The sequence below is a fragment of the Macrosteles quadrilineatus genome, unplaced genomic scaffold, assembly GCF_028750875.1.
Source record: "Macrosteles quadrilineatus isolate MER2022 unplaced genomic scaffold, UCM_ALF_1.0 Scaffold_8__2_contigs__length_117827958, whole genome shotgun sequence".
In the NCBI taxonomy this organism is placed as follows: Eukaryota; Metazoa; Arthropoda; class Insecta; order Hemiptera; family Cicadellidae; genus Macrosteles; species Macrosteles quadrilineatus.
In genome coordinates this window covers 9,656,896-9,681,544 of record NW_026542601.1, presented here as the reverse complement: position 1 = coordinate 9,681,544, position 24,649 = coordinate 9,656,896, and the positions used below count along the sequence as shown (strand labels likewise).

Genomic DNA, 24,649 nt, shown 5'->3' with positions numbered 1-24,649 from the left:
ATTTTGGAGGTTATTAATGGAATGTTTAAGAAAAAGTACAAAGGTCGATAACTAGGTATTTTCTTGTTGTTTCAAGGAGTAACAAGATAATACTTGATTGGTCTGATATAATCTGAATGTAGAATTTGTGACCTATCGATATTGGCCCTCTATTGATACTTTAATAATATTAGGCTATTTACAATAATATTGCATGGTACAATAGGTAATAAGTAATTATATGAACATTAATAGTACATTATATTTCAATAATAATATCAATGGTTTGCTTGGTTTTTCTGGAACGGTAGTTATATTCACACCCCTTATTCCGTTTGAATTTGCCGCCACGTTATCAAAGTGTCCCCCCTCCCGACCCGATTTTATGTCGTCATAAGCTCTACCGCCAAGATCTTGAAGTAACACGGGCTCATCATCGCACGCACTCGGCTATAGATAGATTCTGAAGTTCTTTTACGCAAATTTATGTTCTGATGTGTTTGAGTGAAGTGAAAATTTCATATTTAAGTGTCTATTAACAATCCTTCAAGATGAGTTATGGCAGGCCTCCGCCCAGAATCGATGGAATGGTATCACTCAAAGTTGGAAATTTGACCTACAGAACTACATCAGATGATTTGAGAAGAGTTTTCAGTAAATTTGGTAGTGTCGGTGATGTATACATTCCGAAAGACAGATTTTCCAGGGAAAGCCGAGGCTTCGCTTTTGTTAGGTGAGTTTGAGTTAACCCTGTATGATTTATTTAATTTAAGTTTTCATTTTCAGCCATGTTTTGAGAATATCGTTTCATGTGGGAGCTAGCTTGATTTGTAATTCTACCATTCCGCATTTGATGGCTTACCATGTAACTAAAACAACCTTTATTTGTGACTTGCACCATATTAAAAATGTTTATAAGTGATATACATTAAATGCAACAAGAAAGAGTGAATATACTTTTAATTTTACAGTGTTAAGTTGCTACTTTGACCCAAGCGTAATAACATTTCCATCCCATGATGCACTTTCAGTTCCGTTTCTGCTTCACTGTGCCGCCGATCTCGTTCGTGTTCTCTCTCGTTCTCGTTGTTCTTGATGCCGTGATGCCATCTTGTTTCGTGCAGCGTTGTTTTTCGTGAATCTTTTGGTTACGCAATTCAAATTTTAACCCAACAGTTTTATTTGTGACAGCTGCCTGAGTAAAAATGAGTTATGGTAGACCTCCTCCTCGTATTGAGGGCATGGTTTCCCTTAAGGTGGATAATCTTACTTATCGAACAACGCCGGACGATCTGCGCCGCGTTTTTGAGAGATGTGGAGAGGTCGGCGACATATACATTCCTAGAGACAGATTTACCAGGGAAAGCAGAGGATTCGCATTCGTTAGGTGAGGGTGATGTAATAATAACCAACTTTTTGGTAGCCTAGCCTATAAGTTATCTAAGTTACATAAGTTCAGTTAGGCTATAGGCCTAGTAATTTAGGCCTAGCAGATGACGTGCCTAGGCTGATTTTTGCCATAGCCTAGGCCAGGACCTCTCGTTCTCGTTTAGCCCAATAGACGATTGGACGGGCATAGGCTTATGTTAATTCCTCATCATTTAATATTTCATAATCGGTAACTAGGCTTAGGCCTAACTTAGTATTTTTCACTGCTGCACTTTACGTCCTACACTAAATATCGATTTATCGATTGTTTCATTCGTTATATCGTTTGGTTAGGTTAAGTGTATACCTACCTAAGTTAATTAACCCTAGCAGTGGCCAACCGTCGTCTGGTTACGGTATGACGTTGATGCTTAGAATGGCCAAAGTCGTCTGGTTACGGTATGGGCCGAAATTTTTTTAACGGTAAAAAAACACTTACAATCAACTCAGATTAGAATAATATATATACCATTCGAAAGATCACATTCTGAACTTTCATTTGATTACATAAACAAACCCTGTAGCAGGTATATAACAATGTCACGACGATTAGAAATCAAATGAAATTTTGGCGCGGTACGACTTTTGCAGCCGACACTTGGGAAACTGGCGAAACACGTCTTGTTTGGCATTACCCTGCTCGCGTAATTTTCGTCTTGGGATGTTGCGGGTGATACTACTGGATAGCCATTGATTTTATCTTCATTGTGGTATAACTAAATATTGATTGCACAATCGGTACAATTTTATGAAAACAGCTGTTTTCGAAATTTCTAACAAATGGCCAACAGTCGTCTGGTGACAGTATGGAAAATACGAATTATATACAGTGAAAGTTATTATTACTAGTCATATAGTATATCATTTTGAAGAGGAAGAAATTTAGATTCAGAGAGTGGCAGCCCTGCACTCAGGGTTATTTCATTTCTGTATGCTCGCATGTAGACGACGGAAGTGAGTCATTACTGCTACAGTCTATCAGCTGTCTTGTATTGCCATTGTTTGTTTGTGTTTTTGCAATAGTTTTATCCGCGATTTATTACGAAATATGTTATTATTTCGTAGTGTTAGTGTAAGTGAAGTGTTGTGTGTGTGTAACAGTTATCTTCATGCATAAATATTACTGAATTGTGTGGAATAGTGTTCATAAAAGGTTGTATTTTGTTAGCATCATGTCCTAAAATGACGATTCTGACATTCAGAGATTGTTGTACCTATATAATGATATACCCAAGGTGTTATACATTTTTATAAAGGTAAATGAATAGGCCTACACTACAACATGTTTATAATGGTTTGGGGGTAAAAAATTTTGTAAAAAAGTTATAGCCTATACTAAATAGGCCTACTACTGTATTTTGTTAGCATCATGTCCAAAAATGAAAATTCTGACATTCAGAGGTGCTTATAATGATTTACCCAAGGTGTTATACATTTTTATAAAGGTAAATGAATACACTACAACATGTTTATATTGGTTTGGGTGTAAAAAATTTGGTAAAAAATTATATAGGCTACTAAATACTGTATACTCCATTTTCTCGAAATGCGCAAAAAATTCAAAACGTTCTCAAATTGATACATAATCAAGGTGAAAATAACTTTTTACCATCATACTTATGACTTTTTTGGATTCCTTACTTCATTGGCTTTACAAATATGTAGGCTACATATCATCAGCCTACATAATGTTTCACAACACAAGCAAACACTGTAGGCTATAGTTTACACTTATTTGCGGTTTTGCGGTTATTGTATTATTATGTCCCTATTACGTACCTACAAAAAAAATATTTCTAATATGTTATACATTTTTATGTAGGTAATTGAATACACTACAAGATTATTATGTTGGTTTGAAGTAAAAAAATTTGGTACAAAAGTTGTATACTAAGTACTGTGAATTTTTTTTCTCGAGAAATCGCTAAAATATAAAAACATTATTTTATATACGTATGTTTATAGGTAAAAAATTATTTTTACCATAAACTTTATGACTTTTTTTGATTCCTTACTTCATTAGCTTTACAAACATGTATATATCATTATTAGTATACACATATATTATAGAACTTTTTACAACATAAACTAACACTGTACGGTTTTCAATTTTTTCGGTTCTCCGTTTGTCATTATATTTCGCCCCAAAAACTTATAAAAAAAAATATTTTCCTTACATGTTATATATTTCTATTTAGGGAATTAGATTGTCTACAAAATGTATATAATGAATTTCCCATAAAAAAATCTGTAGAAAAAAAATGCAGAGGCCGCTTTTGAAATTTCAAAAAAAAAATTCAAATTTTTTTATTTTTTTCACTTAACCGATAAAATACACTGTCTAAATCATTATGATATTACTATTTCTAGATTCTCCTGTTCTTTCCGAACAAAATGAATATGAGGTTGGTTAGGTTTACTTGTACGGTTGAATTTTTACGAATTTTCAAAAAATGGTCTGCAAAATCGCCAAAATGGGTTGGCCATTCCCCACTTCTAACATTGGCCACTGCTAGGGTTAATCAAATGATAGCCCCTAACTGATATCGAATTAGGCTAGGTATCGATATATCGATCGGGCACACTTCCATAACTTATCTGTTGGCACAAACAACCGAATGAAAATATCGATCAAATATACCTATTGATTATTCGATATATTGTTTGGTTAGTTAGGCTTGGTTAACCTAGCCTAACTAACCAAACGATATATCGAATTAAACAATCAAATAATTTATATTACTCATTCGGTTGTTTGTGCCAACAGATATGGAAGTTTACCCTATCGTAGTGATGTGCGATACGTACCGTATCGTATCGGAATATCGCTATACACGAGGGACGATACGATATTTCGATACGATATTTGAAAACGATACGTATCGTATCGCCTAAAACGATATTTGTATTTATATCGGCACATAGAGCGATACGATTCATGTCAAAACGATATTTTTAGGTTTTTTTTGCGCATGCCCCCGCTTATATCTCAATGGCCCCCGCAGGCCGAGCAAACTGCAAAATCTGTACTCTGTGGATGTGTAGTTTGAAATAGGTATTTACTCAGGGGAGGTATAGAAGAGGCTACGATGACAGCTGAGGGTTTCTTATTAGCTGAGGGAACGCCATTACCGTAACAAAACTTTCGATGGCCATCGGGCCTCGGTGGTCTAATGGTTAGCGTGCCGGGCTCATGTTCTGTAGGTCCCGGGTTCGAATCCCGCTGGTAGCATTAACTTTTTGTCCAAGATTTTTTTTATTATCAGCAAGTTTGGTTGGTTTGGTTTGGTTATTACAGTTATTAAAATTAAGTCATTATAAAATTTTAATTGAGCAATTTCTAGTTTTATTTAATAAACAGAATTATTTTTCCGACTACTAAACTCTTGTTATATTATTTCTTTATCAGCAAGTTTGGTTAGTTCGGTTAGGTTATGATAGTTTAATTTTATAATTAAAAAATAGTAAAATTGAATTTGAGGCATTTATAATTTTATTTTATGAGCAGAACTATTTTTGCGATTAGTAAACCTTCATTCAGGGGTGCCCAGAGGGGGGGTACTGTGGCGCGTTTGCGCCACAGGAATTTTTTTGGGGGGGGGGACTTATTTTGAGATTTTTGGGGGGGATATTTTTTTGCTAGCTGTCAATAATGAATGTATAATTTTGTATAAGCAGCCCGAAAAAGTGTTTCTAAGTAGCTCACTATCACCACCAACAACATTTTGCCGTTCGTAATTAAGATAGCTTCTAAGAATGGTAAAAACGGACCTTGCCAGACAATCCTTAATATGCCAGTGTCGAATTTTACTTGCTACATATGTTTTGGTGATTCTTTAACTCCACCATCGTCAGGATTTAAAAAAGATCCACTACTGGAGGTGTCGTCAGAATACGACAAACATTTAATACAAAACACGAAACTATTACAGATAGGCCTGTCAATTCGTACATTGCCGTCGGCAGGACTGGATGTAAGTAAAGTAAACTAAATCAGGTTCAGGTTAAAGACGGACCGACGTGGTCTCTGGATTGTCGTCTGCGTTTTCAACAGCTGATATTGGACTATTGTAGTGACTGAGAAGAGTATTGAAAATATAATGGGATTCAGTGTTTTCACTAAAAAATTTTGTGCTGTCAATAGTTTTAAGTATATTTCAAACTCCTCAAAGTAGCCTATTTAATAAATTTCTTTTTCTGCAGTAATGTAGAATGTCGAGACCATATAAATTGGTTATTATTGTAAATAATTTTGAATGGAAAAATCAATTATGAATCCCATTATATTTTCAACACTCTCCTGCGTCACTATAATTAGTCCAATTTCAGCTTTTGATAACACAAACATCAATCCAGAGACCACGTCTTTCCGTCATTACCTGATTCAGTTTACTTCCAGTCCTGCCCGCGGCAATATACACGCGTGAATTGATAGGCCTATCTGTTATCGTTTCGTGTTTTGTGTACAAACGGATTGTCTGACAAGATGCGTTTCTACCATTATTAGTCATAAAAGGCAATCAAAATGAATTATAAGATTACTTCGTCACAAAAACCTTTTGTACTGGTGGTAATTATTAAGAGATATTGTGGGTGTTTTGCCCGGTGATTTTTGTAGAAGGCAGCCTGGGAGTGGCGAGCAACAAGTCTGTCTTATTTCGTGACTCTGCCTATAATTTTGAAACAATATACTTTTTGCCAAAGTATTATTAATGCACTTAAAGCTGTTTGAATTCTTAAGCCCTCTAAAAATTAACGCCACCTAATATATTGTACAGTTACAGTACTGTGTTAGAGTAGAGTAATTCACCGAGGAGGCCTATATTGTTGTACGTTTTTTGAAGACGTTGTCTATTGCAATACTGAGCACACATATATTAGCTGACAATACAGATTCTGAATTGTAAATGGAAAAACTTCTAATTCGTCCATTAGTTAGATTTATATTAATGTATATGACGTTTCATATTAAACATTTAATTTTGATTGTCAGCAAGTTTGTTTTTCGTACCTCAAGTTTACTAAATACTTTAAATGCTTGTTTTATGAGGTAAAGGGAAAATTGTCAGATAAATTGGTGAGGGGAGGGTAGGTTTAAATAGACGGCAGCATAAATTGGGGGGGGACTACTCCTTTGGCTTGGGGGGGGGGGATTGCGCCTCTGGGTTTGGGGGGGATGGGCACCTCTGCCTTCATTGCCAAAGTGCTCTCTACTACAGCGCTGTTCACGGAGGAATTTTGAACTAAATGCCTCATTTGTACCTCCCCTAAGTCAGACCCTTTGAAATAGGAGTTTTTGACGTCTGTATTTTAGGTTTTTACTTGATAATGTAACAGTCCCATCCCAGTCCAGTCCATTTCCACTAACACTAGTGCAGAGTGTGGGAACCACGGCCGCCTTTAACTACAGGCCGCGGCCTGGAGTTAAAGGCGGCCGTGGTGGGAACTGTCTGTGGCAATTACATTAATGTATCTGCAATCCTAAAATGCTATCGGAAGGATAGGGAAACAGGTCCAAGACGTAGGGAGTTGTGAAGGAAGTAGTAAAGGTGAGCAGTGTGGAGTGTGGAAATGGATTAATGTATCTGCAATACTAAGACTGTTTTCTTTAGAGTAAACTAATGATTTTCCCCGAGCAAAGCTTGGTCCCCAGGTACTTATATAAATTTGCCGTTTCTAGGTTAGGTAGGGGAGGGGGAAAACGATACGATACGTATCGTTTTTCGATATTTTTGACGATACGATTCGCATATCGCGATACAGACGCCCGATTCAATATGGCGATACGATACGCGTCCATATCGCCCATCACTACCCTATCGATCGATAAGTTTAACTCGAATGAGTGTAGGACGTAAAGTTAAGCAGCCTTTTTCACTTCAAGCCTGCTCTAGGTTAGGCCTATGTGGTAGTCTATAATATCTATGTGTTTGGCTTAACTAACTTAACACGTTCGCTGCTGACAACTCCGACAGCGTGCGTAGGCCTACGACTCCAGTCGGAGTCACGGTGCAGTGTTGTACAAGTTTGTCTACTGTGACCTCGGCATTTATCGGGGATCAACTAAACTATTTCAGCATGTTATGCTGGTTCTATACTTACATTTGGTGTAGGTTGGTAACTTAGTAAAATTTCCCGTAAAATCCTGTCTGGCAACACTTTTTGTCCTGTTTTCAGGGATTTTCTCTGAGCCACATTAAGTACAAAGACACTTGGGCTACAGATCCAGGCAGTGCTGCTACCTCCTATGAGTTTTTCAGTGTACTAACTAACTTACGTCCACTCTCGTGGTAACACAGGACCATCACCACCGCTGTTTTGCCGCTGTCAAGACTGAAATATTTTAATGCTATTGCGTTCGCTGATTCATTGGCGCGCCGAGGCTGTGTCGCATTTCCAACCGTATTGCCAATGGGATTCTTGAAGCGAACGTGTTAATAAGTTATCTAAATGTTGGGGTACCGGTACACTTCCGTATCTGTTGTCAAAAACTACTAAATAAAAAATTAGCTAATATCGATCAATATTTTAATTCGGTTGTTGACAACAGATACCTAAATATTGAAGTGAAATTGATTAAACTTAACTTAACAAAGATGTTTAAGTTTCGTGGCCACGGGATAAGCTATAACTTGATAAGATTGTTGCCGCAATCGCAGAATACAACGTTATTAACTTACTATCTAAGTTACTCGACCATGTGAGATGTTTAAGATTTTTCTGTATATGTGCAAGAAGATGATGACGGACTTGGGAGTCCATAATAACTTAACCTAACTTAAGTTAAGTCTAACTTACACGACTGCATAAGATAATCAGAATTTTGGTGCGATAGTGTGATGACATTAATGTCAACACTGTTAAAAAATTGTAGCAAAAGTTTTAATAAATTTGCCGTGATTGCGCAAGACGACGATGACGTTTCTGTGACCATGAGGGTCGATGATGATGTCTACACAGCCGCAGGAGATAATCAGAATCTAATTTAGCCGCCGTTGTGGGAGACGATGTTAAGTTAATGTCCTGGACATAACTGTGAGAGATGTTCATGTTATTGCAGAGATTGTGGGAGAGGTTGATGATTTCTACAGGAGACGACAAGGTAATTAGGCTATGTCGACCTCCAGTCAATGCCCTGAAAAATAAGTTTCTATTTTTAAACTTTGTTTTTTAGCGCTGATTCCAAAAATGATAGTATATTTTTTGCGGGAAAGTAAGTTACCGTTTTTCTCGAAAAGCGGAAAAAAACAATTTTATAGCCCAAAATCCATGTTTCGGGTACTCTAAGTAATTGTGCGGAATTCCATGACTAAGGTTGCACTTAAGTTTACGTCCTATATTTACGACAACTAAGAAACCTCGCAAAAGCCCACTTTTTTGCCCTGAAGTCAAGTTGTGAGTAGGCTAACTTAGGCTACTCAAATTGTGTGGAATTTCATGATGAATTTAAAGGTGCATTTTCTATTACGCTCCAACAACTAGGCTAATAACCTCCAAAAAGCCCGCGAAATGTTAGGTTAGGTTTTAGTTAACCTAAAAACCTAAACTAACCAAACCTAACCACAAAATGTTAGGTTAGGTTAGTTTAGGTTATTTGGTTAACTAAAACCTAACCTTAAATTCTGTGGGCTTTTGCGAGGTTACAGTATTAGTTGTAGGATCGTAATGATTGATGCACCGTTGAATTCGTCGTAAAATCCCGCAAAAATTGAGTTGGCCTACCAACATGACTTTTTTGTAAAAAGTATTTGTTGCCGATATCGGTTTTTTTCGCAAAAAATGACCATCATATTTTAAATCAAAGCCAAATTAAAAAAAATTATTTAGAGCTTTGAATGTGTTGACATAATTAACGACGACAATGAATCCTGGAGAAGGTACAGTAAACCCTCTCATATCCGGACTAATGTGGCGCCGGCCGATCCGGATAACAAAAAATCCGGATATGAGAGAAACATTGTTTTAGATGAGAAAACAGCTGTACAACAACTACGGTACTCAATTTTAGTTAGCCTTAAATACGGAAACGTTTGTTTATTAAATAAAACAACGGTATTTTGGTTATAATAACACTTTAATACAACATCAAAACTCAAAAAATATTACGTAATACAGTACAGTACAGTGAAAGAAATGAAATAAAACTAAGAAAAACACTTTAATATAACATCAAAACTCAAAAAATATTACGTAATAGTAACGGTACAGTGAAAAAATTAAATGGAACTAAGAAAAAGACAAGTAGGCCTACTGTAATGAACAAAAATGCAGAGCTGTATACAGAGTAAAATAAAATTAATCCACGAGAACAGCTGTTACTTTGTACTCACACTTAAGTTTTGGACAAAAACGATGTTATTGTGGCTTGTTTGGCTCGATTAACACGCTTCTTTGACGTAATGTCTCTCCACCTACGAAAAAGCAGAAGATCGGCTCCCGTTGCTTCCTCTTGTTTCTCGACATACTCGATCAGCTGTTCGATGGCCTGGAAAGCCTCACTATGCGTCATGGTTGTTTTCTGGACTTCTTCTTCTTCGTCGTCGTCAGGAGCGGGGTCTGCGTTAACTAAGTCTATGATGTCATTGTCAGTAAACTCCTGGATTTCGTCTTCCTTCATCCACTCACTCACTGCGTCACTGTCACTGTGTCACTGTGTTGTCACAACCAGGAACGTTTCTAAAAAGTTGAACGATTTCTTCACCTGTTTTGTCATTGCAGTTTTCTGTTTCTTTTCCTACTTCTTTGTTATAACCTTGGTCTACTTTGTGGTCTAAAAGCTTTTTCCACGATTTAACCAACGTTATCGGTTTGAGCTCTTCCCAAGCGCTAGAAATCCACAAGGCAACATCTAGCATGTCAGTGTCTTTAAGGCACTCAGAAACACTCTTTCCCACATCCATGCCCTCAATAATGATCGTCAGTAGCTTACATCGATACAAACGTTTAAGTGTTTCAAGGACCCCCTGATCCATTGGCTGGCACAAAGAGGTTACGTTCGGCGGCAAAAACACGCATTTTATTTCTCCACTTGTTAGTTCATCTGTAGACGGGTGTGAAGGGGCGTTGTCAAGCAATAAAATAGCCTTCTTTGGCAAATTGTTTTTTTCAGCAAACTTTTCAACAGACGGGACGAACTGATTGTTAAACCACTCTCTGAAGATCGCAGAATTCATCCAAGCGCTTTTTTGTCCTCTGTACCACACCAGTAATGTCGACTGATCTTTGAAGTTTTTAAACGCTCTTGAATTATTTGATTTTCCAATCATGCAGAGTTTGAGTTTATTGTTTCCTGTGACGTTGCTGCAGGCCATTATTGTAACCCTCTCCTTTTTCTTCTTATAACCTGGAGCGCTATTTTTTTCCTTGGAAGCAAGAGTGCAGCTAGGTAGCATTTTAAAGTTCAGACCACTTTCGTCACAGTTGTATAACTGATCCCCGCTGATTCCTTCCTCGTCAAGCAGCTTGTGTAAAAACATTTTAAACTCTCCCACAGCGTTTTCATTTGCTGACAACTTTTCTCCGCTTATATGATTGAAGCTTTCTGACCCCATATTGATTCTTCCACTTTTCCAACCACCCCTCACTGGCTTTGGAATTGGGATCACTTCCGATTTCCTTATTAAATTGGAGAGCCTTTTCCTGCAAAATGGGTCCAGACACGGGCAGTCCTTTTGATCTACAGTAGACTCCCTCTTATCCGGACTCCTCGGGACTGAGGCCAGTCCGGATAACGGGTTTTCCGGTTAAACCGACGTCCCCAAAAACTCGTTAAAACAGACTGTTTACCGTGATATTCGACTTAAATTTAGGAGAGCATCGTATTTAGACATGAGATCACTGGTCTCAAATCTTTCCCACAAGAACAGTCGTTTCAGTACTGCCCACTTCCTGCCGATATAGTCCGGTTAAACCAATGTGCTGATAAAAATTGTCCGGTTAAAGAGATCTCATTTCCACCGAGTGTAGTCCGGTTAAACCGATGTCCGGTTAAAAGGTGTCCGGATAAGAGGGAGTCTACTGTACATTGTGTGAACCACAAAAATAACGCTTCGTTCACTTTGTCATTCACGGCTGTTTTCATCATTTTGCACTTTTTTATTCCTGAACTTGATGCCTGGTTAGAACACCATTTTTCTATTTTTTCCAGTCACTCACTGTACTAGTCCCCACTCCCATCTCACTCGCTTTTTTTTTTGCACTTTCGCCCGCTTGCAAACGTTTCAACGCGTTAAGTTTGTCCTCCATCGTAATGACAATATTTTTTTTCTTTTTTCGGCCATAACAACTTATTCGCCTCTAGCACTCTTCCTTCCCGAAACTAAAACGAACCGTACAAACAAAGACTAGGTCACTGAGGCACAAAAAAAGCAGCACTGACAACTGACACAAGTGATGAATTGTCGTCGCCGCGCATGAGTAGGGCGTTGGTGTGGGTAGGAGGGGTGGGGGAGGGATTCTATTTTTGTTTCGTGAGTCAGTGACCTTGCCCGCGAGACTGCACGTCGCTCAACCCTCCCGGCGCGCCAGCGTTTCCAACCGGCCTACAAACAGCGACTGCTCGGTCAACAAACATTCGCCCTAGAGAGTGTTTTTTAATTTTTGCATTTTTTCAAAATCGCGTCCGGATATGGGAGATCCGGATAAGAGAGGGTTTACTGTAATTTGAATTTAGACGCTTTTGTGTAAGATGATGATAATGTCCACATGACAATGGAAGGTATTTGTGATACAACACGTTGCAAGGGAGTTGTTGATAACGTTTCTGTGACCGCTGTTGTGGATGATGGTGATTTTGTTGATATTAAGGATTTTGCCGTGACCACAAACACAGTGTGATGATTTTATTGTGACTGAGGAAGATATTCCGGAGATTGCAGTGATCCCAGGAGTGGATGATGTCTACGCAACTGCAGATGATCACTCTATTAAGTTAGGCCTACCTCTAAATTAATTTAGGTCTAGATAATAAAATGTGGTTTTTTATTTTTTTTTTTTCGTTACATCCTCATTTACCATTGGCAAACTTAGTTAGGCTATTCAATGTGTTAAGCAGGGTTTTAAAAAACCCAAATTGGCTAGGCTAGATAGAACCTTTGGTACTTTACGGTGGCCACATAGGCTACTTTGCAGCGCGCTGCGGCCGTTAAGTTAGGTTGGGTTATCATAAATATGTTGGTAGGAATTTCCTCCTTTAGGAATTTCCACCAAAGTACCAACTTTTTTATTGCTGCATTAAATTAATTTGATCTCTATCTTAAAAACACCCCGTTATCTCCAAAATACTTTGACCTATTGGCAGGGTTGGTGTAGTTTAACAAATTTATTTAGAACATTGTTCAAACTAAAAAAAAATGGTATCGGTAATGAGAATGGATTTTACAGGTAGGCCCTATCGAAAATCGATATCCTACAATTTTGTATTGTCACATCACTAATTGTTAAAAAAACTAAGTAGTCTTGAAAAGTCTGGAATCTGTATTGAATTTGAAAATGGAAACAAACTAAACACCCTGCTCTGTTTTTTGGGCAAATTTAATTGGTACGGTAGTTAGAGATCTTGCAGGAAACCAAAAGTTAAGGCTAGGTTAAGAAGTCAATAACAATCAACAGCCTAACGCACAGTGAATCGTAAAAGTAGGCCCAACTGTTTTCTTTCAGTCTCTTAAGAGGAAATCAAGTTATTAATACACGTATATAGTTTACCTTGCTTGACTAAGAGAATGATGTTGTTGCAGATTTTATGACAAGCGTGATGCTGAAGACGCGCTTGACGCCATGGATGGTCGCTTGTTGGATGGGAGGGAGTTGAGAGTCCAGATGGCTCGCTACGGCCGACCTTCGTCTCCATACAGGCGTGGCAGCAGACGCAGCCGAAGGTTATCTTACTTTTAATTTATTATTGGCATTAATTTTAACAAAACAGATAGGCTAATGTTAGGGGATCAAGTTGATGGAGTGGGACATACTGAATTGAATTCATGTTTGGTAAGTGGCATAGGCCTACTGTAGAAGATCCACTAGCCTACCAATTAAATCATTAAAATATGTTTCGATGATTATAAATCTTATCAAGTGACTATAAATGATGAAAAAGTAGTGCATCTGATTGTAAATGATTAATACAAAAAAAAAAAAAAATGCAAGGCATCTTTTAAATTATTAGTCAAGGTTTACCTGGTTATTTTATCAAGGTTTAAAGGTATCGTACTGTAATTTGGTAACATTTAAAATTAGTAATTTAATATAGTACCTACTTGGGTATTTTTTTTATTTTTCTCATAGGGTCTAGTATTTTTTTTTTTTTTTTTTTTAGATGCCAACTTGCATTTACTGATATAGTCACTTAATTTACTTAGGCTATTTGCAAAATATTTGTATGAATAACAAATTCTTAAAACCATTTAACTCATCCTACATTTGATGGTGTCTTACTGGCCTACATAGGCCTACACTTATTTATGATTCCAAATATCACTTAAGAGGAACATCCGGTAACTACAAATTAGGTAATACATTTCTTTACACATTTTCATAACACTAGATACCGGTACACTACATATCTGCCATTATTTAGGAAAATGCAATTTTTTTATTACAACATCTTAGAACCCAACTTATTTATGTTTACTTATGTTTTCTTAAAAATATTTTTAAAATTCTAATTATCATCACCCATAAGATAAAACATGGGAAACACCAGAACTACTGGGCCGGAGACCTAAATGAATTTGAGATTAGATAGGCCTAAATGTTCATGATGGTTATGAGGTATCATCATGCCAAATTTCAGCCCAATTCGAGAAGTACCTAGTTAATGTGCGATTGAGACCCTTACAGACAAACTAACTTTCAGCCTAATAATTTATATACCTATATTAAAATATATAGATATGATAGACAATGAATTTAGCCTAAGGAACTTGTTTATGATATTCACTTCTGACCTCAGGCCTAACATCAATTATGATAACCTTGCTTACAATTGGGTTAGAAACTGATTGTTGGGAGGATAACCTAGGGCGGTCTGAGATGTGTAAACAACTGATAGACAAAATTTCTGGGGTTTATAATTTTGTGTGTTTAAGGTTATTTTTTTTATTACTGTGTTTAAATGTAATTATTGTATGGCAGATCCCGCTCAAGGTCCAGACGCCGTTCTCGTTCCCGCAGCCGTACTAGATCTCGCAGCCGACGCCGCTCTTACTCACGTAGTCGCTCTCACAGCCGTTCGGACAGCAAGAGCTCCCGGGGACACTCCCGCTCACGCAGCAAGTCCCGCAAGTCTCGCAGCAACAGCAAGAGCCGATCTCGCTCTAAGTGAAAGTAACTTGGTGAGTTTACTGACATTTGTTATTCGGTAATTTTATTATTATGATAGATATGAAGACCTTGTTGGATTTAAATTTTAGCATTCAAGGAATAGTTTAGTTTAGTTCCCTGTTTGGTAAAAAGATAAATTTATTAATGGACTGCTTCCAGATCAGATACTGACATGCATCTTGTAATCTAATTCTTAGGCCTACATCTGAGATAGGCCTACTGGTAGTCTTATGTGATGGGTTAGGAAATCAAAGTATTGGCCTAAAATATACTAAATGTATTGCTCTTATGGAGTTTTCCGAGTAAATGTCCAAAGGAATTTTAATATATTTTACTTTAATATTGCAGAGCTATATTCATACTAGATTGGATTAGTAATTGTTTGTGCTAAGGACTTTCTTATGTTTGGTTACAGATGGTGGAATCGCAGTGGTTGAGATTCTTGGACTGATTACCTTCTAGTGAAAGGTATATTAAAATGTTAGTGTTATTTTATACATTTCCTCACTCATTTGTGTTGGTTTCATTTTTAAAATTACTAATGAGCTAAAAATGCCCCTTTTATTTCTACCAATTGTTTTTGTTTTTACTCATTTATTTGTCTGTAAATACTGAATCCAGTTTGCTTCCCAAAAAGTTGGCGGTTTTACAGAGAATGGTGAATAATTTAAATGAATGCTTGGAATTTCTGTTAAATGTAGGTCTGTATCTAATTAAAATACAATCAATGTAATTCACCAGTGTTTGATTCTCTTGATATTAAATATGTGTAACTATAAGAGCTTGCATTTGTAAGGTTAGTATTAGGTTATTCCATTGAAGATATACCTTGTAAACAAATATAGTAGTCTGGGTTTCTCTCTGCACAGTGATTTTATGTTATCCCTGATTCTTCTGTCTCTGTCAAAAGATTTTGGTTCAGGTTTAAAGCTTTGTCAGTAATTTTGTGTTTCCAGGAATATCATTATTGTAAGTAAAGTATAATTTGTGTTGAGGTGTAAAATAATATTTCTATTTAGACAGAATACGAATACGTATAACTTAGTAATACAAATATGGACTGTTGACAATTCACTGTGATTGTTAGATGTTGGTATGTAATCGATCAAATCTTAGTTACATGTGAATTAAGGGGTGAGTTCTATGTTTCATAAATTTAAAAGTACTGAATAAATATTTTGAATTACATCAAATGGCGAGCATTTAATAGGATAAGTTGCAGATGAAACATATAGACTTGGTGTTAACTTATTTAATGTTAGCCTTAGCCTACTACAAACAATCCGCCAAATATTTGAATAAATCTATTACATTTTTTATGATAGACATTACTGAATGAAGTGTTTATTTGTGAAAAATTTGAGAATAAGAACACGTACACAGTTATATATAAGGCTATAACCAAAATTATAAAGGTACCGTACCTATTATTAAATTAGTGACTCAAGTAAGTGGAACATGAGTAAGCTATATTTCGTTCACTACTGGTAAATGAACATTTTGCGATTTTAAGTTTAATTAAATAAAATTTTGATTTTGAAAATCAAAAAATCTTGATTGTACATTTAACCTAGCTTACACCATGTTAGAGTAGCTCCTAATTTACCTTAGGTGTGCAAATATGTTGTATGTATGGTTATGATTTATTTATTAATTTAACTGGGTATCCGTATTAAACATATTTTCTTGGTCAACAGTTCATTCAATCTAATTTATTACAAGATAATTAAATGGAAATGCCTTTCTTAATTGATGTAGAAAGAAAAAAAAAACTATTGGTTCATTTCTCAATCATACTATTGTATTGTTGTGTATTATGTTTGATCTTAAACACTAATTGTGAGGGCCCCTAGCAGCTAAATGTACTGAGCAGGGTGTCCAGCCGGAATCGTATGTAAATTTTGACAACCGGGAAATATCCGTGAATTTTGTAAAATAACAGGAATTTAAATTATTTAAATAGCTGAAAGATTCACCCGATTCCGCCCGTAAAGACATTATCGCATGTTTTGCCGTCATTGACAGAATTAATCAAACGCATGTTGCCTCAATTGCAAGTAATAATCATGGATGTCCATGTCCATGACATAGTGAGAAATCATCGCAGATGTTGTCAGGATCGCTGGAAATCATCGTGGATGTGTCTGCGATCCTGAGAAATCATCCCAGATGTTGCCGTGATTGTGTCCCACAAATTTTGTCTTGACTGAAAAATATGATCACCGATTTGGTTGAAATCGGGAGAAATCATCACCGTATTTGCCAAAAGGTTTTTAAATGTACTAGCACACATAAAAAATTTAAATTTTTCGTATTTTGAGCGGTAAGTTTTGTCCAGGAAATTTTGAACCTGGAAAACCCGGATTGTTCTTGAATATTATTTTGATGGGATTCTGGACACCCTGCTGGCATTTTCATTTGTGAATGGGTATGTCCATGTCAAACCAACCAACTGCTTTAGAAAAAGTCATAGCAAAAAATCTATATACCAATATCTCTTGACTTGTACGCCTTTTCTAATATAATACTGCATTTGAATGGCATGTGAAGTTATGCTTGGTTTGCCATGGACTCCCTCAGTGTTGAGTACTCCATTGTCACCCGCCTAATGCTCTTATCTTCTGGCAGGCAGGAGGAGGGTGTGATGAGGTGGCAGGGGGTGTAGCCGTACCGGTGTGCCGAGCTGTAGCCGTAGCCGTTTTGCTGTTAGCCGTTGGCGTATGCTGTAACCAGTTGTTGCCGTTTGCTGCCCAGCCGCCACCGGGGAAAGCGTGGTTTATCAGTGCTCAGAGGGTTGTGTGTGATCAGGGGTGATTAGGTGATTATTCAACTAACTCTAAATCCCTGTATTAGTACGCTTCCATAGTTGAAATGGAGATGAGAATCTGTGAGCTTAGGGAGATGGCCTTATTGTTTACTAGTTGTGAGACGGGCAGATATTTTGAGTTAAAGATTTTTATCTAAAATCCCTCCTACGTATCATTCATCTATAGGCCTAAAATAATGATCATGTCTTATCATAATTCAAAAAAATACCCTGTATATTTTCTGCTGTGGGAAGTAACATACATAGGACATACTGTTTCAGTTTGTAATATTTTTCTATTATCTGAGTCCTACCAATGATGTATCTGTGACCAGTAAAGGACTGAGTAATATTTTAGGCCTACCTAATAAAACCTCATCTTTGCATCGTGAGAGTTAGTTTTCCAGCAAGGATTTGTCTTAAAAAATGTTTTGTTGGTGAAGGCCTTTGATCTTGACTATCAGCTATCGTTGGATTATAAGCTTATCATTCAAATAAATTCTTATTTTCACCAATAATCCTTTAGTAACTCATTGTTCAGAATATTTTTTTATGTAGTTGGAAATTATGCTTGAAGGCTGCTTCTATGGTTGTGTATTAAGTGTGTACAGGAGGTATTTCTTCATTTTGGCAAATAACAAAGTAAAATCTTATCTCTGGTTTTGACTTTTCCTCAACTTTTCTTCTTTTCTGTCCACTCACCCTTGTAATTGTTCTAATCATTCCAAAATCATCTTCACAATACATGTAGTTTGGTTAAGAAAGGTTTTAAGGGAATGGTAAAAACGATGTATTCGGCAAAGAAAATAATGCTTTCAAGTACATTAATGTAAGAGTGTTTATATGTGGTCTTCGAATTAAAATTCACCATAAGAACACAATTAGCTATGAGGCACTGAGCACTGATAAACTGCATTTATAACAAAATAAAAATCAATACTACTGGATTTTTAGTGGGTCTAAATTGGGAAGGTGGGAATTGATTTGGAATTGAAGTATCAAAATTTATGATTGCTGAAGAATTTGGTTGTATTGTAAAATGTTCCAGGTTTCAAAATGGTAAGTATTGTAGCATAGTTTCTACAACCTATAAATAAATTGGTTTTAACTGTGAAGATCTAAAAATAAGTCATAAAAGTGTGTGTAAACCGAAATAGAAATCAGTTTTCAATAAGTTTTCTCTTAAAAAAAAAAAAAAAAAAAACACATAAAAGGTAAAAGTAGTGTCTATATAATTTTCTTTTAAAAATAAACAAATGCAATGCAAACAATCCAAATACTAAGAAGAGTATAATTTTTTACTAATTGAAAAATATTCAAACTGGTAGATTTTTTTGTGATTTCTATGTTTTCATCTCAATCAAAATAAACTCCTAAGCATACACTCATTCAATTATGACTTTAAAGCTTTTGTTAGCAAACATGTTGAGGTTTTTTGAGATAATTTTAGGATATTAGCTGCTCTGGAGGATTCGGAGGAAACCTGGAAGTGGAAGAAGATATTGAGACATGTAGTTGCTGCTGCTATATTTTACTAATAAAAGGTTTACCGTATGTCACAAAGTTGTCATATTTTAAGACCCCTGTTATCTCTACAAAGTATTATCAGTTAAACTTTGGAACATTTCTATACCAACTGAACTGAAGAACAATAAACTCATTGTCATTATAAAAATCAAATGACAGACCATATTGTTGGTCATTGCCTCTTAATACCAATTACTATTTATTCACTCTTGCTGTACAGTAGTACAGTTGACCACCTAAAATTTAATCACAACAGTACACATTTAAATACTATTTAAGATGAGTTGAGCTCTACTGATAAAAGGGATGATGAAATCAATTTTTTGACACAAGTAACTGACATATTAACTGGTGTCTCGTCAATACATACATGCTTGATAACATGGTGATGTACTGTGAGGGTTGTATGTAAAACTAATAAAGGTAAACTGAGCTGTTTAAAATGAAATGTAAGATATGTAATCCAACAACAAATCAGCTCCAAGTCTAAATGTTTCCTAGAAACACGGTTGGTACATGTGTTGCTATGATGGTGAAATTGTCCACTAGTAATCACGCAAAACAAAAAAACACTTAAATTGTGTACAAAGAAAACCGATAAAAACATACTGCCAACACGACGCAGGTTTGAGACAAATGAAAAATGTCTGCTATTATACCTACTTCTATTTAAAATTGTTTTATATTTGGACAGTACTAAAATAGTTAACGAATGATGTGTTTAAAAAATTTGAAATTAGACGGGGCATAATTTTCTGCTTTCAAAGCCTGACAAAGATAAAATTGTTTTTCCTGATTTGCTTTTCCATGCTTATATTTTATTGTTGCCAATCAAAGTAATAACGAATGTCAAAATTGTAATGCACATATAAATATTTTTACTTTTAAGGTAACAAAAATTGGCTGATAAACATCATTCATTTGACATTTTAATATCATTACACATGTATTTAATTAGGCTAAGCTTGAAAGGTAGTTGAATATTAATTTATCTTAGTTCAATGTTAGGAATTTGCAACAACAGTAACGTAATTCAATGATTACCATACCGGTAGCCAAATTTGCAATTTTAAAACTTCCAATATTTAAATTGTATTCATATTTTCTTTAGAGGATGCGATATCTCATATGGGGAATAGTGAAAAACAATATGAGAACACAGACCAAATCTACATGGTCACGGCGACGGGCAACTTTTTTGTTTGTGTAGGTTAAATGCTGCTTACTGGGCAGTTATAATGCAGTCGAGTTGGGTGAAAGTACAGTACTCTAACACTTCCTCAATAAAATATGTTCTGGTTCAAAATCTTGGTCTGATTTTGTAATAAATTTTCTGTTTGCCATTCAGATCAGCACCATCAGTTGAAAGTTTATTTTCTCAAATCAATAATGCTCGAGGAATAATGTAGAACCTTAATGTGAGAGTAATAAAAGGATCAGTTATGAATTTTTTTTGTTTTAAACGAAAGTGTTGTATTTTTGCGGTATTCCTTTGATGTACACGTATCAATGAAATTCCATAAGTCTCAATAATGCAAAAACTTCATTGCATGTTTATTATTTTTTTACATTTCTTGAAATGGGACTGGAAAGCTTGTACACATTATGCTAGGTTAATTTGATTTTGTTTGTCTCAAAATAGCTTAAAAATCGCTCATTTGAAGCACATAATTTTAACATTTTTCTGGGGGAGGAATCCCCAGGCCACCCTTTGCTGGGGGATACCCCCAGGCCCCCTGGTGACCCTCCCCAAAATATAGGTCTAGGAACGCCCTTGTTCTATGTACTCATGAAGCTTAAGCTACCAACTGCTTCCGACTCTCCTGTGTTCTTTGGAGGACCCTCTGTCTGCACTAACCTCATCTACTCAAATTTAACAGGGCGAGTTTCTAAAGATATACCAATAAGTTTATTTGAGGTTGATAGAAACGTTACTTCGACATACTGACTACGGTCACAAAGATATGACTGAAACCAATTTAGTGAATTTTTCGATATACCTAAAGATTTTAATTTTTGTAATAAAATTGAGTGTTTTACACTGTCATAGGCTTAAGACAAGTCCAAAAAAAAAATGCCAGTTGAATATCATCCAATAAATTGTGTTTTTCTAAATAATTACTTAACTGGATTGAAGCTACTTTCTCAAAAATTTTAGATAAAGATGAAAGCAGAGATATTGGCCGATTGTTGTTTACATCTGAAGCATCACCTTTTTTTGTACCGGGATGATTTTAGATTTTTTAAATTTAGTTGGGTATGAACCAGTGATAAATGAAGAATTGATCAGGTGACTAAGAATTTTACTGATATCCCTTTTCACTTTAAGCCTAGCGGTGGACGCCAAAACTTATGCTAACTGCAGCACAGCTGACGGTCTATATTTATTCAACTTGTCTATTGTTGTATGGGGTTAAAAATGTATTAAAAACACAGTTTAATGATCACTGTAATTTAATTAAATTCATACACACTATGGGAAAATCACATCTATATACTGTTTACAAATAAAGTGAAAGTCACATAAAAAGTACAACCAATTTCTCGTTTTCACAGGAACAACTGTCTTCAGTTTTGTAAATGATCTATAAGTAATAATACTAATAAATAATAATACTATTTCAAAATTTTTCTGATAAAAAATAGAATGACATATTTTAAGGTGAACACAACAACTGTTTAAATGATTGTCTGATATCAAATAAGCTTAAAACAGAAAATCTTTTACGGTTAAATACCCAAACAACATAATATATGTTTACGAAAGTTATATTTATTGAAATAATCAGTGTTCTAAATTGGTAAAGAGTTTTTATACATTCACCTTACAATATTCAACCAAATAACTTGTGAGGAGAATACCTCCAACCCTAATTAAGCCAAATACAATAAATAGTAATGAACTGAATAGGTAACAAATTAATTTTTAACAGGAAAAGTACACAAGTTAATAGATCAGATAGAAAAAGAATGAAAAAATCCAAAATAATTTTACAATTTTGAGCGTGTAAAATAATTGAAAAGCAAGTCCAAAATGACTGGCAGTGAATTCATTTGAGTATAAAGCATTCCTTCGCACCACACGTTTTAATATTTACAAGTACAATGGACTATATTTACAGCTCCAAAATTTGATCATGTTGGCAATAGTGTCTGCAAAAACGCAAAAATTGTGCGTCTTCCAGAGTGTGTGTGCTTTAGACTGTTGAAACTCAGAAAAGAGTTTTAGAATAAAAATACTAAAAGTAACCTCACATTCTGCACAATGTAAAAATATCAACATTGGCACTAAATTGTGCCCTCGATTTAAATTTGTTACAGTTAAGGTTTACTAAAACAGTTTACATTATGTAACACGATTCTATGTTAATTACAATATATTTTTGAAAATGTACCATTTACTAGGCTATTTAACAACAGAGTAAAAAAGGTTTCCCTTACAACCGTTTTGGCCATAACTATATCTACGCTTATGGTGTAGCTATTTTACAGGAATTTGAGATCTGAATTTTGTGCTTTGAAATAGTTTTAGTTTTTGTAATTTTATAGTTCGTGGTTGGTTGAGGAAAAACATCCAGTTTAGAAACCTCATTAGATGATTTTCTAATGATCGTAAGAAAAATAGACTCAACAAAAACCAGCCCTTGATAATGGCTGTGTATTTACAGTATCTCCCTATCACATAACCACGTAAGACATACCGTAAACACCAATATGGAATAAATATTTACACAAAATGAACAAATAGTGAGATATATAAGTTGACAAACTAAAACAAATCACAAAATCCAGAGCACAAACATTGATAAAGTTTAGTTGAAAAATCTTAACCTACAATCACAACAATTTACAATCGCTTCTTACACAGTTTGCATGATAACGCGATGTTACTGTCTTTGGCTTGAGTATAAAAACTATTTTACAACAAGTTGTTTATGCACAATTGTGGATTCCCTTCCATGAAGGTCAAATCTTGTGTTTATTTGTACTATACACCAGAGTCGCTACTCTGGGATTACAGTTTAAGTTGGGAGGGTCAAAATCTTTGCTGCTTTTGATTACCGAACATGTACATTAAGGGGCAAAATTAATTTAGGGGGGAAAATATGTAATTTACAACAGACAGAGAGCTAAAATCTGAATCTCAATGTGTACAAAATTAAAGTAGTCATAATATAGGAATTGAATTAATCATGTTTTGTATAAATGTTTAAGGTGTCTGAAAATTGGGATGATGATTATAGTTAAACAAACAATTAACTTCCATGAAACAATTGTGGCCCCTACAGTAAATATGAAAAGCCAAGCGTAATTTTAACAGAGAAAAACCGTTTGCGCTAAAAGCGAAAATGATAAAATTATGGCGATGTTAAAACCCCTTCTAACAGTGATTCAAATTAGGCCTTTTGAGAAACTGCTTGGAACGTTGATGAAACACTGAAAAACGTACATAAAAACTGCAAAACACAGGACCATACATTGCACTCAATATACACTTAAAACTGTAAGGGAGTAATACGTTAAACAATTATATATTATTTATATATGAACATAATATACAATATAAAACTTAATTAGCTTTAAGACTACGATAATAGAGTAAATACAATATTTACAGAGCTTGCGTTCGTTGCACATGTAGGCCTAAACACAACCAGACGACTAGATCGGACGACTTTCAACGAGAGCTGACAATCTGCTTCAAAATATATTTGAGTTTAATTTTGGCACGTACTATTGTAATTTGATTTTGTGGTGCCATAACACAATGTAGATTCTGTATTTGAGCTTTGTTTGCAAGATTGACTATGTCGAAAGTCGTATGTTACATGTATAAATAATACCTATGTTCAAACACTAACCTATCATAAACATAAAAAAAATATTTATGTAAAATACAATGGTAAAATAGAATTGTAAATGCTTTCAGTAACTATTGATCTTTTGCAAACATAACTTGCAAAAGGGATATTCATTAAAACTAATGAGTATATAAAACATCTTTAGCACGTCTTCATTCAGGTTTCCTTTTGGTAAAATTTAAATTGATGTATTAATTACTAAAGTTCAATAATAAAATAATAAAAATGCTGTGATCATAGAAATTTCCTTTTGGGCTAAAATTGAATCTAATACTGATTGGTATCATATTTCGTAATATTACATAATAATGAATTGTTCAAGAGAGCTTTTCTTGGTAATTTGTTACACTAAACTTGCACAAGGGGTTAGCCAAGCTTGTGGAAGTATAAATTAATATTTACATTATATATAACAGTACCAACTAATAATATCAAAATTTGAGGAGGCAACACTAAAACTGCAATCATAGTTCCAATTTGAGGTTATTTTGGGACAACTGTCTTAAAACTGTCACTGTCACCACTTCTGCTTTAAGTCAATTGGGGGTTTTTATTACATCAGAAAATTTAGTTTTGTGGCTTAAAAGTCTCCAATGGAACGTTGTGCTATGACTTAAAAACCATATAAATTTACCATATTAAATCTACAGGTCAAATAAATCCTTTTGGTTATAACCTATGGGTGAGTTTTCAATTGAAAAAATAGTGCAGTGTGACAGAGTTGTTT

At 35.2% G+C, this 24,649-nt stretch overlaps 1 protein-coding gene across 3 annotated transcripts; it reads left to right on the top strand.

Moving 5' to 3' along the window:
* The first annotated feature begins 373 nt into the window (after positions 1–373).
* LOC128999801 (serine/arginine-rich splicing factor 2) lies at positions 374–19,096 on the top strand. 3 transcript variants are annotated; one of them, XR_008491322.1, is made up of 5 exons: positions 1,028–1,366; positions 13,143–13,283; positions 14,539–14,738; positions 15,143–15,195; positions 17,356–19,096. XR_008491322.1 is itself a non-coding variant. In XM_054426481.1 (4 exons), exons 1-3 carry the CDS (start codon positions 531–533, stop codon positions 14,726–14,728), a joined length of 513 nt encoding a protein of 170 aa, XP_054282456.1. In that variant the 5' UTR covers positions 374–530; the 3' UTR covers positions 14,729–14,738; positions 15,143–15,591. The 3 variants fall into 3 exon arrangements, 2 of the variants coding, with proteins under 2 accessions (XP_054282456.1, XP_054282455.1); XM_054426481.1 differs by lacking the exons at positions 1,028–1,366; positions 17,356–19,096 and adding an exon at positions 374–712 and having other exon boundaries at positions 15,143–15,591; XM_054426480.1 differs by lacking the exon at positions 17,356–19,096 and having other exon boundaries at positions 1,029–1,366; positions 15,143–15,591.
* Positions 19,097–24,649: the final 5,553 nt, after the last annotated feature.

What these genes read in the sequence shown, in the direction of transcription:
- LOC128999801 (XM_054426481.1), top strand. Translation starts at nt 531, where the DNA reads ATGAGTTATGGCAGGCCTCCGCCCAGAATCGATGGAATGGTATCACTC. An exon ending in CGAGGCTTCGCTTTTGTTAG is followed by an intron (nt 713 to 13,142) that starts GTGAGTTTGAGT and finishes ATGTTGTTGCAG; the next exon opens with ATTTTATGACAAGCGTGATG. An exon ending in GGCAGCAGACGCAGCCGAAG is followed by an intron (nt 13,284 to 14,538) that starts GTTATCTTACTT and finishes ATTGTATGGCAG; the next exon opens with ATCCCGCTCAAGGTCCAGAC.